Genomic DNA, 16,504 nt, shown 5'->3' with positions numbered 1-16,504 from the left:
GTCTGATAAGCTTTTGGAGAGCAATATCCTCAATGAACTAAAACAGATCTAGCCTTCCTTCCCATTAAATCCCATGGATGGGATATATCTTATGCAGTACTACCTACCCAAAAGTTGGATATCTTGCTAGCTATGGTCTATGTTCATAGCTACTAGGTACTTCTGGAGGGTGATTAATTTACACTGGTTTTTTCTGCTTCAGCCTCTGGAATTTCTTTCAGTCTTTGGACTTACTTTTGCCCTTCTCATTAGTTATTGAAGTAGCCCACGTAACTGAGTCAGACTTACATATTTAATCTCTGATACTTATGTCAGCAAGGAGGAATCCCATCCAGAGACATTCTGAGTTGTGGTGTCATCCAGAAATTGTCTGGACTTTAAAAAAGCACACAGAATTCTAATTTGTAGTTCAGGGAAGTCCTAACATTTCAGTATGGGCTTTCCATAGTATGCTTTTCTATAATATATTGAGTGAGCCTTCAAGAGAGCTGGGGAGAAAAAAAGGGGAAAAGATAAGCTACTACTTTTGTTACTTTAATAGTCCTAAATGCAAAACATTAGCTCTTTCTAGCAACGAAAACTCCACCAGCAGCAATACTGGAACCATATGCCCTCCATTTGATTTACCATCAATGACTGCCTGGCTGCACACAGAGCCTCTCTGCTTAATAGTGGCTCTAGGCAAGTGCATGTATAATATTCAAAGGAGTTTTGTTCTTTATTAAAGTTGTGATAAGGATGCAAAGCATTTTAATGGGAATAATCAATTATATAATGATATTCATATACAACAAAGTGCTTTTAATGTAAGTACTTTTAATGTGGTGCTTTTGTAACAGGGGAATTACTTTTGTAATACTTTCAAAAGCATGTCTTCTATTGGTGCCGGGCAGACAGCCGCAGTAGGAGACTCCTGTAAGAGATGAACTCCATTTACTCCTCATTCACAAGAAGGCATTTTTCAATGCAGAGACCCAATGATTTTACCACTCTACTGAATAAGAGAATTTCAGCATTAAGATGTGTCTACATTTTTTTGTAAGAGAAGAAAAAATGGAGTGCATTATCAGTCTAAATAAAAGCTGATTGTGAAACTTCAATATTTAAAAGAATAAATTCGATTCTTGCCTGTGGTTTTCCTGATCTCCCTTTGCTGTTATCATCTCTCTACCGATAAGGAAGCTAAGTTAATTCTATTCTGCCATTGGCATTTTTGCTGATGGATGTCAAAAATTATAAAGAGAAGGTGGCCACACATGATATTTTGCACACTTCTGAAAATTTTCATAGACCTATTAATTAAAGAAAACTCTTACTATATTCAAATTTCTTTTTTTCTTATGGGTATGCTTATATTTAGGGAAGGAGATTTAAACCAGATGCTTATTCCATCTATACTCTACATGTTCGTTTAGAAGTGATGCCTTCTTCCACTCACAGCTAATTTGCTGTAAGTCCCATGTCAGTTGTCATGGTTACAGGGTGAGCTGTGTCTGTCTCCCAGGTGTCACTGTCTGTGTTTGGACATATAGTCCTAAAGGAAGATGAGGGCTGAGCATGTGCCCTGATTCTCTGTATCCAGCCTCTGCAAATGCAGAATGGTTGCTCCATTACCTCACAGCAAGTTGCCACATGCACTTCAGAAAGAGCCCAGTAATCTTCTCGTCTTAATATTGACCATGTCACTCTACCAATATGAGATACCTAACTATAATCAGGGGATATATTTGGGTCAGTGTTGAGGCTTCAGATGCTCCTTCTCTGCTCTTCCTTTCCTCTTCTCTCCTTTGCTGAGCTCAAGAAGTTACCCCAAGCCTATACTGAGTCACTGAGGACCAGACAACTAAGTGTGGGCACTAAACAAAACTGTACTTGAGAATATCAATCAAACCCTAACATAGCATGCTGAGGGTGTGGCTGCAGGCATGCAATACTATGATCTTTAAATACAGAGCAATGTGGTTTGTGAATCCTGATGCCTAGAACAATCAAAAGAACATATGATATTGTGAAATTTGGAGTAGGATTACTCTGAAGATTAGACATAGGTGTCTACACAAGATCTGGGTGTTCCCATTATGTCAAAAGAGATCTAGTCAACTCAATTAATGGAGCCTATGTATAGAGAGCTGGGGATCTTTCTCTTGGGTAGAATCTGACATGAGATGTTCAGGCCAGTTCCCACACACAAGCATCCTGAGCCATTGGGATGCTCCGAGGTATCCCACTTGAACTCCAGTTAAGTAGGTATTGCGTAGGTCCTGTGTTGTAGCTGACAACTCTGTGCAGTGTCTCAGGTAACTCGGCATCTGAAATGTACTAGATGGTGGCATCTAAGTGGAGCCCAGCCCAGCCCTGCCAGTTTTGTTTTAGATGGCTGGCTATTTCAAGGAGATCCAAGACACCAGAGAGGCCCCATGTCTCCCTACCCAGTGCACAAGGGAGTTGAGCATTTACAACACTCAGCTGTTAATATCCTTTAGCCAGTGCATATTTAATGTAAAATGTGTAATCACTCCAGGAACAGAGACCAAACCCAGGATCTTTCCACTTTATCTCCACTTTCTCATGTAAGTGGAGCTTAATGCATCCAAACTCAGGATCATTTGCCTCATGCTTTTAGTTGCTTCTCTTTAACTTCTCTAAGTAGACAGGTAAAGTAATGTACAGAGACATAAATCAGATTGTAAGATACAAATCAATACTTATTATGGAGTGCCCCTTAGATTCATCACGCCTTCTCAGAAACTACTTAGCTAAAACTTATACTTTATTGCTGATTCCAGCAAAGCCAACACATTTCAGACATCTCTTGCTCTTCCTCAAATCAGTAGCATTATTTCAGAAGAGTACTTTGTTTCCACACGTTCTGAAATCATGGCTAGGCTTCACGAACAAAGATTTAGGAAGGCTCTGTCCACATTTGTTACAAGCACGCTGGTGGCTAATGAGGCCAATATGAGATAGACATATCCGATTGCAAAAGGCACAGCAGAAAGACTCCTTAGGTGGTAAATTCTGCAAGACACGATTCTTTCTGCGTTGTCTTTTCTCCTCAAGAGTGATCCTGCATGCATTCTCAAAGGAAGCGGCAGCGTTATAGATGGTGTGTCTCCAGACCTCCCAATTGGAGGCCAGAGTAGACCAGTTATGTTGATCAATATGGCCAAGGCTGAGATGTTGTTTCAGGGAGTCCTTGTATCTTTTCTTCAGGGCTCCTCTCTTGCGGTAGCCAGTGGCAAGTTCACCATAAAGCAAGATCTTAGGGAGGTGGTGGTCCTTCATCCTTGAGATGTGTCCTGCCCAACACAGCTGTGTTCTCAGCAACATGGCCTCAATACTTGTGGCTGCTGCTTGTTCTAGAACAGATGTATTAGTCACATAATCTGACCAGTGGATGTTTAGGATTGTGCGGAGACAGCGTTGATGGAAGCGTTCTAGGAGATGCAGGTGGTGGCGGTAGATGACCCATGATTCGGAATTATATAAGAGAGTAGACAGCACTATGGCTCTGTAAACACTGATCTTGGTACTTTTCTTCAAGTGTTTGTTACGCCATACTCTTTTATGGAGTTTTCCAAAAGCACTATATGCCTTTGCTAACCTGTTGTCTATCTCCCCATCAATCTTACCATCCAAGGAGATGAGGCTACCTAGGTAATTAAACTGCTGGACTGATTTGAGCTCTGATTGGCCAATGGTGATGTGGAGATGATGGAAGACTTCCTGAGGTGCTGGTTGATAGAGAACTTCTGTCTTCTTTAAGCTGACTTCCAGCCCAAAGAGCTCAGCAGCATCTGCAAAGCAGGATGTTAAACGCTGCAGAGCTGCTTCTGTGTGGGCAACAAGGGCGGCGTCATCAGCATAAAGCAGCTCCCGGACAAGATGGTTTAAGGTCTTGGTGTGGGCCTTCAGTCGCCTTAGGTTGAAAAGGCTTCCATCAGTACGATATCGAATGTAGATACCATCCTGATCCTCGAGATCTGACATGGCCCTTTGGAGCATCATGCTGAAAAAGACTGTGAATAGGGCAGGAGCAAGGACGCAGCCTTGTTTCACACCATTCTTTATTAGAAAGGGCTCAGAAAGTGCATTGCCATATCTGACCTGGCCATGCTGATCCTCATGGAGTGAGATGATCATTTTAAGGAACTTGGAGGGACAACCTAAGCGTTCCAAAATCTGCCATAGACCTTTTCTGCTCACAGTATCAAAAGCCTTGGTGAGGTCGACAAAGGTTACATAGAGACCTTTGTTCTGTTCCCTACACTTCTCTTGCAGTTGTCTGAGAACAAATACCATGTCTGTGGTACTCCTGTTGGCTCTGAAACCACACTGACTTTCAGGTAGAATTCCTTCTGCTATAGCAGGTATTAGTCTGTTCAAGAGTATTCTTGCCAGGATTTTGCCAGCAATGAAGAGCAGAGTAATACCACGGTAATTTGAGCAGTCTGATTTAATTCCTTTCTTCTTATACAAAGTGATGATGACTGCATCACGAAGGTCTGATGGGAGTTCGCCGAGTTCCCAACAGTGCAGTACAAACTCATGAAATTTAGCATGGAGTGCTTGGCCCCCATGTTTCCAGACTTCGGGTGGAATTTCATCAACCCCATCTGCCTTTTGCCAATTTTCACCTGCTGTATGGCCTTGAGGGTTTCTCCTAAAGTGAGGGCAGTATCCAATTCGTACTTCACCAGTTGTTTTGTGATGGACTGAATTGTTGAGTCTTGGACTACGCGGCTAGTACTGAAGAGAGTCTGAAAGTGATCAGACCATTGATTCAGAATGGAGGTTTTGTCTGTTAGAAGCGTTTGACCATCTGCACTGAGTAGAGGGCTTTGGACCTGGTATGTGGGCCCGTATGCTGTTTTCAAGGCCTCATAGAATCCTCTGTGATCACCTGTATCTGAGCATAATTGTGTTTTTTCAGCTAGATTGATCCACCACTTGTTCTGGATGTCACGGAGTTTCTGTTGGAGATTGCTGCATGCAAGACGAAAGGCTGTTTTTCTTGCGTGACAGGATGGCAGTGCAGGGTGTGCTTGGTGGGCGGTTCTCTTCTTCCTCAACAATTTCTGGATCTCTTGATTGTTTTCATCAAACCAGTCCTTGTTCTTCTTGAAGGAGAACCCTAAGGATTCTTCAGAGGATTGCAGGATGCTGTTTTTAGTATGGTGCCAAATTGTTTCAGGAGAGGAATCTGTAGAATCTTTGGAATGGTTTTCGAGCCTAGTTTGAAGATTTGCCTGGAATGTTCTGAAATAGTCCAACAAAAAAAGTTCAGTAAAAGAATCTTTTTTCTAGTTAAAAAATGCAAAATGTATTCTACAATGTCACATGAATTTCAGTTAAAAAAGCTCAAAAATATAGACTTTAGCTTCAAATTTTCAATATGCCTATTTTATATGAACCTCAATACACATAAAAATATTCAAAATACCAGAGATAAATTATTTCACTTTACATCGAATACATACTTCAATGTAATTATTTTAGGTTGGTTTATTAAAAAATTAATGAAATAACTGAATGGGATAATGTTCATCTGGATGAATTAGAAACCTTTGTTGAAAATTATTCATATAGCTCTATCAAAATCATATAATTTCATTGTGCTTTCCACAAAAGCAGTTACTATTTTTTTCTTTTTTCATTTCTTGGCAACAGAGTCATGGACCTATAATTAAAAACCCACTTATACAATTTCCAAAGGATTATTACAATCTTGTCATGTCAGAGGTTGAACAAGTCACTTTATAGATTATTTTTTCCCATCCCTAGATTCTACAATGACGATCTGAAAACCTTTAGGGCCCTAAACTATGCTTTGTTTTTGCGATGAACACAGGGTATGCAAATGATACTCTCTTTTTCTTTCTTTTTAGGAATGCAGTTGAAGAAAACAAAAAACTATATGCGATTTATGACACAAGGTGAGTTACTAAAAGTACTTTAAAATGTGATTATTATTTATAATAGTGTTAATACTCTAAAATTTTAAAAATTATTATCTTTTTTTTTTCCCTGAGTCACAAAATAATCTCTAAATTAAGGCAAAATGAAGAATATTTTAAACCATCATACACAATTCTGTGTCTAGCTAATAATGATTCTCCTTTATATATAGTGATTTCCCGTCTGTGTACAGTGCATGTGAAAACGTAGTTAAAAAACAGCTTAGGTTACATGTTATTTCACAGATGGAATATAGCTCACGATCCTGATCTGTGTATTATGAGTTTAACTGTGGCTGCTTCTGATGCCAGTGTTTGGGGAGTGCATTGGTAAAAGAGGGTGCATTTAGAAAGACCAGCAGAGTGCTATGTCTTGGCAGTGGATGGCTGTGGGTGCAGCCTCTATATAAACACACCTCTGCACTCTGAAGCCTTTCCTTTCCCCTCATCCTTCATGGACCGTTTCCTGTTAAGGGCACTCCTTAGCATAAGCAAAAAACCTACTCAAAGGATAAGAGCAAGACATGCATCAGATTTTCATTTTATTCTACCCATAGCTTTTTCTTTTTTACACTGGATTTTCACTTCCAGAATTCTGCCTAATCTTAGAAAATCAGATAATTTCACTTCACTTCCTTCTCATTGCTTGTCCTAACTGGAAGTGTTTGCACTCCTCCCCCTCCCCAGCAGCCCCCCTGGAGTTTATTCTTTGTCTTTCTACTTTTCTATTATTAAAATTCAAAGAGATATTTGGGTGAAAATGCCAGGAACCAACATCTCGGTGTTTTAGCTAGTCCTAACACAGATGCATCATTTAGGATCCTTACTTGATCTTCCTTTAAATATACATAATATTAAATATAAGCAATTCAAACAACCCCTGCTTGCCTTCTTCACTCTGTATAATCTCCTGCAAAATGAGGCTTGGATCTGGACTTGGAATTCTGGCTGCTTTAGTAAAAAATTGCATAAACAATAATTATCACAAATAAGACTCATAAAGATATTGATAAATATGAAAACACAAATGGGTTATATCCTTCTGTTTTTAACTAGCCTTAAAGAAAAAAGGTGAATGCTGCATATTGTTTTGTTAAGAATAGTGTGCTCTTGCCAAAGGGATTTAGATAAAACCACTCAAGTAGAAACTCTTAACAAGGAAGTCCTATGTAAAACAGCTCTTCCTCCACTGCAGTTACAGTCAAAAAAATAAATTTTAACTCAGTTACTTCTCTGTTTTTCTAAACAGACTCTGTTTCCATCAGGATAGAGACTTAAAGAATAGTACTTCTAATGCACCACGGGCTTCTCTAATGTATTTGTTATTTCAGTGCATGATCATTAATCTTTAGGATGAAAAAATGTGAGTTATAAAGAGCCTTGATTATGTCTTCTTCTGCCAAAGTGTCAATGGATTTTTATTTTGATGTGTCTGACTCATTATATGCATAATCCAGAGGTTTTTCCACATAAGGAATGGAATGTTGCAGGAATACTCTTTTAAATTCATTCAGATAATGCAAATTTTTGTTCTATTTTCTTGAATATGAAGAAAAATACCCATCTAAAAATTAAACAGCAGTTCAAAACAATTTGGGTCAGGCCTCTTATTAAAGGCAAAGTTTTCCCCATTACTTATATGGATTAATAACTTATTCTTTATGTGGCCCACTGAAACATTCAGATCTCCACTACATCAGAACTGTTGACATAACACCATTAATATTTCTGTATAATTAAATGTAAGCCAGCAAATTATGCAATCAAACCAAATGGATTCAGGCAATGCTGCTTGCAATCTGCCTGACAGAAATGAGGACAATGAGTATAAACTCATTGTCAGTTGTAAGCTCAGCATAAACTGTTGAGTATTACTCAACATCAGCAAATATTACATATGGTTTCTGATAAATACATATAGTAAAGAAACATGATCTTGTCTTCCTCACATAGTACGTCCAACAACCACTGCTTGTTGTCTGAACAGGCAAAACACAGTGTATGAACAGGCAAAGTGCAGAGCATTCCCTACGCCTTAATGCTCCCCAGCATCCTCCTGTCACTCTAAAACTCTGCTTCTGCTGAGATACTGTAGGACAGAAAGTAGGAAAGTTGAGTTTTCTGAAGGAAATGCTAAGGTTCTGACAAAAATGATCCTCAACTTTTGATTTCATAAAGTGAAAAAGAAATCAGACTTGGGGAAAAAAAAACAGTTGAAAATTTTCTTGTGGATTTTTTCCCAAAGAGTTTTATTAATTACACCTTCTCAGCAGGTTAAACCAGCAGGCTATTAAAATTGCTGCAAGCCAGAGTAGGTAAGCAGCAGCATGGGTCTCAGCCTAGTAAGATTAATGTCCTGTGCTCCTCAGAAGACAACACTTCAGCTATAGCAGCAATTCTTCCCACTTTTTTTTTAGTTTCAGTATCTCTCTCTTTTGTATCTCTGAACCGTTTGCGATTGCAGTTTGCTTCAGGATAAGACTGGATCTTTGTCAAAATCAGTTAAATGACAGACAAATCAGAGAGGAAAATGAAAAAGAAAACGTTTGATAAGTGATTCTGACCTCAGCTTGTAAGTGGATTTGAGTTCATTTTGTCAGGTAAACCCTCAGCACCACTTTCCAGCACAAGAGCTCAGTGATGCATTGCATGGTGCGATCAAATACTTCTTCCCTGATTCTGAAGCCAGTCTTTCTCCTACAGTCTGGTGAATGATAGTGGTAATACTGCAAATGCATCAGTTGCAAGCAGACCTCTCCTCTTCTCTAGCCTTCCTGTCATTGCCTCCTCTTCTGTATCTCCATTAGAAGAATGGAGAATGAGAATTATGAAGAAAAATGGAACTTGTTCCAAAATTTTGAGTAGCTTCTCATTCCAATCCCAATGCCTTCAACAAGTTCTGTCCTTTGACAAAGGCTGAGTGTGCTCTGTTCCAGTCCCTTCTGAAATGAGATGATGGATGCACCTACATAGCATTTTAGTGCAGACCAGGACTGTGCTTGCAAAGTAAATTATTTGATTATTCCCACTTACTGCACTTTGGTTCACATCTCAGAGCAGACTCAGAGTACATAAACATGATTCCTTTCATATGAAACTAACTTGAAAAATGTCCCTCAGCAGCACACAGAACATGCTCCAACTGCTAATGAGCATCCAGTCTAGTGGACCAGGTTAGTACGTTTCTTAATGGGATAAAAAAACCCCAAACAACAAATGTATATGGCATGGATATTAGGTCCTCAGCAACAGCAGTTTTGCTCTACACATCAGTCTCTGTGCTTGCTAACCCAGACATAGTTGATGAATCCATGGTAATCCAGCTTACCCCAAGGACTTCTTTCACTTGTAGGCTTGGAAGTTGTATTCTTCCACATGTATTTGCATTAGCTCAAGGACACTCCTTTTGCTCCTTCACACATAATGCTTGCCTTTGCAGTTTAGATTTATCCATTTTTGAAGTGGCCTTTACAATATTGGCAATGCTAAGAAAGAAAAAACATATGCTGTGCTTACCTTATTGAACAAAATTTCGTCAGGAGCATAGATCTTAACTGTCCAATGGCACAGAGGCTGGAACATTCACCAAAGTAGTAGAAAAGGTGATGAATTTTAGACCCTGAACTACAACGTTCAAAGTCTCATATTTTACAGGGATAATTTTACTGGGACGGAAAGAAAAAAGAGTAACAGTGAGAGTGAGCAATGATGAAGGCACCTAAGAGGAGAGAATTGGGTTCTGTTCCTTACACCACTGAACATTGATTTATTTTATCCAGTAATTAATTCATGAATCACTGGATTATTTATGAAATGACAGTACTTCCCAGGTAACAGTCAAATCACTACGCCACAGAGTTATGTTAACTTTTTCCCTCTCCCCTACTTAACTGTTTGCTGAAAAGTGGAACATTCCAAATAACAAAGGTTTACCCTGAGGTCCTGCAGTCTGGACTGATATCAGGAGATACATCCTTGGGATTTTCTTGGATGAAGAATCTACAGATTGTGCCTGGACGCTCTGTTTTGCTTTAGTGAATAAAAGTGCCCAGACTCCTTCCTGTCATGCCTTGAAATAACCTACTTGCTTTTTGAAAGGAGAGGTTTGAGAGCCTAATTTCAGAAGCAAAGTCAGGTTGGTGAATTCTGGGGCAAGACAAGGAGTCTATTTCTGTGCCCACTTTTTCCTTATTGGCCACATTAAATAGTTCCCCAAAAGTCTCGGCTTCCATTATTTCCTTGAATACTCTGCACTGTACAGGCCTTTGCTGGGTCTTACCTCCAGACCATTGCCACAGCAGCTTTGTTCTGAGTTTTTCCTGCAGACAAAACCCACAGTGCTGCTTTCACTGTAAATGCCACAACAAGATGATTTTGACCTTTCGTGAAATTTATTGTTTATAATTTTTAATGTCCTTTGGTTACTACTAAGCCTAATTGAATCCAGAGTCCCAAGGAACAAATGCTCCATAAGCCACTAAATACTTCCTTGTCCCATCAGCTCCAACCTGGATTATTTTTAAATTGCTCACAAGTAAAAGGAAATGGTTGCCCTGTCAAGAGGACAAAGAGTTAAGAGAAGTGTGACAAAATATGACAGACTCTAAAACACTCTTGATTAATTCCTACTTCAGATGTGTTTCCAAAGGATCAGAATAGCACATTAATCAGAAATAGTGTTCTCTAACTTTTTTATTTCTGTTACGGAACTGACAATCTATTTTAAAAAAGCTATTAGTGCTTAAATGCACTTTTAAACCACGTTAAATTTATCATAAGAAATATTTTATTTGGTGTTAATACTTTCTTTCAGAATTTAGGAGAAAACTGAATTAGTATCCTTCCCTAGATTCACTTTCTCTGAAGTCTTTGAAAGAACTGGTCTTCAATAATGCCCATTAAAAAAACATCAGGCCCCAGGGCCTGAAAATTAATAATAATTATTATTATTGTTCTTCTTGTTGTTATTACTATTATTATTCATATTTATTATAATATTTATTCTATTTATTATTATATTTGTTTATTGACTTTTCATTTTTGAGCCCTTGAGTCATGTATGCTTCATGCCACAATTCTCAAGCTTTCATTGTAAGCCTAATAAAGTTTTAAAATGAATGCTAAGACTTTCACTTACTTTATAATCATAGTAATTATGGCACTAATAAAAAAATCCAAATATTAACATGAAACCACATGATTCGGCAATGCTCAGTTTCCCTACATTGTCCCACATTGCCAATATAGTTTAATATTGTTTTAAACCTGAACCTGCTCCTTCTTTTATTTGGAGCTTTATTATTAACTGCAACAGCAACAAGGTCAGGATATACACCATGGATTGCACTTGTCTTTCTTTTCAAGAATTTGTTGAGAAGACATGAAAAGCCATCCATGCTTTCTCACCTGTACGTAACACCACAGCATTCCTCAAGCATCCATCCTTTTTTAGTAGCTTTTCTAAAGGAAGAGGATATGTAGAAGGAAAAAGAGAATGCAAAAGGAAGACATAGCTCTTCTCACTAGTGAAATGCTGTGCTTTGTCATGGACCAGTGGCCACTAATTGCAGTGTAACCAGAATCAGGATCTGGCCAAGGGTGTGTTTATATGTTCTCAGAGCATGGTGAAAAGCTCTGGAACTGAGGAGCTGCCGCTGGAACCAAAGGCAACATAGCTAAGTTAGCATTCTTCTGTTTCCATGCCAATCGGTCCTGCTGAAAGGACTAATTAACCTGGAAGGAGGTTAAAAATAATAACAACTGTGCTGTCTTCATCCCAACCAATGTTTTACACAAAGTTAAGAGTACCACAGGTGACAGCTCTCACTGTACATCCCTTTGGTACCAGTGTCGTTTCCCTTCATTACTGTCCCGTGTGACAAGCGCAGTTATACACGTGTTTAAGCCAGTGGAGGTTTTTGCCTGGCAAAACACGTCCATCTCCGTCTGTATCGTTGGCATCCTCGCAGGCACGGCTCTAGGGAGCCCCAGGCCCGGCACCTGTACATGCACACCACACCCCTGGCGGTAAGGGGACGGCTTGAGACCCTTGCAGGGCAGGGCAAGGCAGAGCACGGCTCCCAGGCCAGCTACCTCTCTCTCCTCTGCGGCCTCCTCTGGGCACCGCTCCCAGGACGCGCCAAGGGCCAGCTGGGCTCAGTCCCCCAGCCATACAGCAGCAGGCCAAGGGGCAGGGGAGGGCAGCGGCACGGCGCCGGGAAGCCCCGTCTCACACGGCTCCAGGGAGGATGCCGTGGGCTGCCCTGGCCCCGCAGTCCCACTCCCACCCCGGGGATCCCCTCGCCCTCCCAAGGAGATGAGCCCGGCTGCGGGGGCTGCAAGGGAATCCCTCCGGGAGGGGCCGCGGGGCCGGCTCGTGGCGGCGAGGCGGGCGTGCCCCGAGGCGGTTCCCGGGGAGCCACCGCCCCTTCCCGCGCCCCGCTCCCCCGGCGGCTCACCTCGGGCTCTCCGCCGGGAGGGACGGCGGCGCCCTCCCTCCCGTCCCCTCCCCTCCGCTCCCCTCCCGGCTGGCGGGAAGGCGGCAGGGCGGGCGGCGGCGGGCGGAGGGGAGGCGGGCGGCCGGGCTCCGGCGGAGGGCAGCTTCCTCCGGGGCTCGGCGGCGTCCGGCCGCGGGGCGGGCGCAGCCGGGTGCGCGGGCGGCTCCCGCGGGCCGGGCGGCGGTGCTGGGGCAGGGAGTGGGTTTTGTTTTTTTTTTGGGGGGGCGGCGGGCGAGGTGGTGGAAGAACAGGGGCTGTCGCCTCCGCCTCCTACTCAGCGGCAGCCGGGGCAGCCGGATCGCGGCGGCGGCGGCTGCTGCTGCTGCTGCTGCGCGGAGGGACCGCGGAGCGGAGGGATGTGGGGCTTTGGGGGAGGCAGGATCTTCGGGATCTTCTCCGCTCCCGTCCTTGTAGCCGTGGTCTGCTGCGCCCAGAGGTAGGAGTCAGCGTGCCCCGGCGGCGGTGCGGGATGCGTTTCTCCAGGGGAACGAGCTGATGCGCTCCCCCCGCCTTCCGCCCCCCGCCCCGCTCTCGCCGTCGCCCCTGGCCCTCCGCACCCCGTCCTCTGCCTCTCCCGCCCGACACCCCCGTCTCTCTCTCCCCACAGTGTGAACGATCCCGGCAACATGTCCTTCGTGAAAGAAACTGTGGATAAATTGTTGAAAGGCTACGACATCCGCCTCCGGCCGGATTTCGGAGGTGAGTCGCCCTGCCCGGGCTTGCCGCCCGGAGACAACCCCCCCCCACCACCGCTGTCCCCGGCGCTGCCGCCGCTCCCGCACGGCGGGGCCCGGTCCCGCTCCCCCGCTGCCGCGGCACCTCTCGCCGCCGGGTAAAGGTTTGATCTGCTCGCAGGTCCACCCGTCTGCGTGGGGATGAACATCGACATCGCCAGCATCGACATGGTTTCCGAAGTCAACATGGTGAGTAGTGGTGGAGCCCGGCCGGGGCCAGGGCTGTCGCCCGGCGGGTCACGGCTACCCGTTCCCCGTCCCTCCCTTCGCATGAAGTCGCTGGTGCCTCGGCGGGCGGCGGCGGGGCTGCGCGGGGCGCCGAATGCTGCCCTCTTCCCTTGAAAACTTTATTTCCCTGGAGACGCGCTTTCCCCTTCCCCCCCTTTTCCCCTCTCTCTGCTGGCGGCTGCCTCCGCGAGTGTGCCGGGCCGCCGGTTTCCCCCAACCTTCCTCCTCCTCCCCCTCATACCCCTGGGCGGCCGGAACTTGCTGGGGCTCTGCCGGCACCTGCCGCGGCCTGGTAGCCCGCGGGATGCGGAGTGGAGTGGGGTGAGCCGGCGGCCGATGGGGTTTCCGGGGCCGGAGGGCTGCGGCTGGAGGCATCTCCCCGCGGTTCAGGGGAAGAAAAGAGCCCAGCTTGTCAGTGGGTAAACTCTGACATGTGCAAGTGCTTTAAGGATCGCTGAGCACCCAGAGCCGGCGCGGTTGTGTATGGACTTCGGAAGAATTGCAGTCTTGCCTCGGAAAGTGGTGCTGTGCGGGTCTGTCGGGTTCACCGATGAACAGGGAGGTCTTTAGGGCGTTTCTGCGGTTTGGTCGTCCCGTCTGTGTAGTTTGGTGATTCGGGGTTAGGAGCTACAATTTCTGTTTTGCGTTTTCCATGTTCCTGAGCAAATTACTAGTCGCTGTCTCAGTTTTTTTCTTGTATTCTTCCTTTTGCAAACCTGATGTAGAAAGACCAGCCTACTCTGCAATGCTATAGTTACATTTACGGTGTTAAACATAATAATTACACGTTTGGGAGCTGTGCTCTCTTGTAGTAAATATGACACACTGCACTACACCTCCTTCAATGCACTGTTGTAGTGTTACAAGCTGGCATAGCTTGGCTTTATACATGATCTGTGTATTTTCATTAATCCTGACCTTTCTTTCACCCTCTTTACCTGAAATTCTGAGGAACTTTTGCTCTACTTCTCATCTTTTAAAAAATTATTTTTAACAGAGGGTACAGTTGCCTGTATGCAGTTAAAAGTGTCACCAGTGCCAGCATTTCTACTCATTCAGAAGGGAAAAGTGAGATAGTTCTTACTTCTAAGAGTTTGTTTTAGGCTTTCTGCAGATTCAGGCAGCTTCAGAGACATCTCGTATATTCGACAGGCTTTTCTATACCTGTAAAATTGCTTCTCAAATAAAAAAATGGAAGCTGAGTGAAAGCTTCTCATTGAAGAGTAATTAAAAAGTCTGACTTCACTATCCCCACTGCCACCTTTCCCACCTTTGGCTATGCTCCAGACTTAGGGAAGCATTCCATGACTCATTAAATTAATATATAGCACTTTGTGTATGTAAAGCGCCACTTAGGCAATAAATATCATAGAAAGGCATACTGAGATTGGAAAGAAAATGAGGCGATGTATGCTTCTTTTTGTGCCCTTTTTTCTTCTTTTTTCCACTAGCTGTGGGAAAGTTTGTTGTTTTAAATAACAACTTGTCCAACCCACTGTAGCAGGGATACAAGAAAAAGTAAGTAATTGCACTGCTTGTTATGCTAGGTTGGGTAATTAGATCTTGAATGATATGGGAGCTCCTCAAGAGGATGGGTACCATCTCTTTCCCCCAGACAGGAGCCAGTGTACCAATTGCTTAAGTTTCTAGCTGCTGTACAAGTCGGTGTCCACTGTTGCCCATTAGTTCCCAGAACAGCTGAAGAGAAGTGGTTTTTCCTGTGTCCTCTCATGGGGCAATGCTAAGTCTGGAAAATATCAATACAGATCTTGCAACAGAAACAAATAATGTGTTTCTGAAGGGAGTTGCTAAAGTACTATTGTTATAAAAATTGTGCTAGTTTACTTTAGGAAAAATGACGAGGAAGGGTTTCTGGTTGGTGAACACTCTATTGCAACCAGAATTTCATCCGAGCTTGTCTCGTTTCCCTGTGAAAGAACTCATCTTTGACCAAGCGCAGCTATATTCAAGTAGTGCCTGAGTTGATTACTTTCACTTATTTTAAGTTGCTTTATACCAGTCTGCAAAGATTCTTGAGTAAATATCAATGAATAATGAATAAGAATGAACAGAAGGAACTTTTCAAGATTACTCAAGTATATATTCTAAGTAGTAATTTGGAGGGGGAAAAAAGTCACAGTTTGAAGACCAGAAGCATAGCTGTTGAACTTCATGCTTGTTGCCAACTAAACTTCTAATATTTGACGTGTTGTTTCATTTAATTCCAAGCAGATATTGTGAGCATTGACCTTTAGCCTCATCAACTACTGAAACGTCTTATGAGAATTTCTTTGTGTGAACTGTAGTGTGGACATGAATTCCTTTGATTTAAATCTAGACCTTGGTGTAACCTTTTATAAATTGGCTTGTTAAAATTCATCTCTGTATTAAAAATAAAATAACCAGAGATTGAACATTCTTCAATTTTATGTGCATAAATAAAATGTTATTACAGGAAGTTTTATTATGCCGCCTTCGAAGCAACCAGTATTGTAGCTTTCAGTGATATGATGACAATTCTTTGTAAGAAGAATTACAGCTTGTATCATACTCTTTTCTATTCTTAATCAAACTGTAAATTTATATATAATATATTCCTCTATGAAGCTTCAGTAACTAGTTATTCATTTAGCTTTCCACAATTTTAAAAATTTATGTAGTTTTAGCCTTTCTGTTGAAAATTACTGAAAATTCTTTGCCCTCTACATCCAGGATACCTGTATTATTTTTTAGAATAGACTTATTGAATAACAAGTATCAGGGCTGCAGAGCATCAAGTTGTTTTACTGAAAAGTTGTAAATAAGCAGTTTCTACTGGTTCCCATAACACCTTGAAAGTATCGAGTAGCGTTATTGAAATCATTACTCTGCTATGTTATTTACATCATACTGAAAATACTAAACATGTCTGATGTAAAAATCATATGCTTTGATATTTATACTTCGAATTATTATTTCCCTCTTGCTACCATATATATAAATTTACATGTAAAAAGGGCATTGCTCAGGGAAGGGCTACATCTGTTAATGACCTGCACATATGTGTATATGTATATCTCAGTATGTGCTTTACTTCCCTGCTTTACCT

General features: G+C 42.6%; 1 protein-coding gene across 1 annotated transcript in view; it reads left to right on the top strand.

The window, feature by feature from the left end:
- Positions 1–12,699: 12,699 nt before the first annotated feature.
- Positions 12,700–16,504, top strand: part of GABRB3 (gamma-aminobutyric acid type A receptor beta3 subunit) — a 119,007-nt gene continuing 115,202 nt past the window's right edge. Inside the window, exons 1-3 of the mRNA XM_017818470.1 lie at positions 12,700–12,890; positions 13,062–13,153; positions 13,310–13,377. Coding sequence (XP_017673959.1) covers positions 12,811–12,890; positions 13,062–13,153; positions 13,310–13,377 — 240 coding nt within the window. The 5' untranslated portion in view covers positions 12,700–12,810. The remainder of the gene's footprint in view (positions 12,891–13,061; positions 13,154–13,309; positions 13,378–16,504) is intronic.

The sequence above is a fragment of the Lepidothrix coronata genome, unplaced genomic scaffold (assembly GCF_001604755.1).
Source record: "Lepidothrix coronata isolate B3197 unplaced genomic scaffold, Lepidothrix_coronata-1.0 Scaffold68, whole genome shotgun sequence".
NCBI lineage: Eukaryota > Metazoa > Chordata > Aves > Passeriformes > Pipridae > Lepidothrix > Lepidothrix coronata.
The sequence above is the reverse complement of the archived record's forward strand: the minus strand, read 5'-3'. Positions and strand labels throughout refer to the sequence as shown.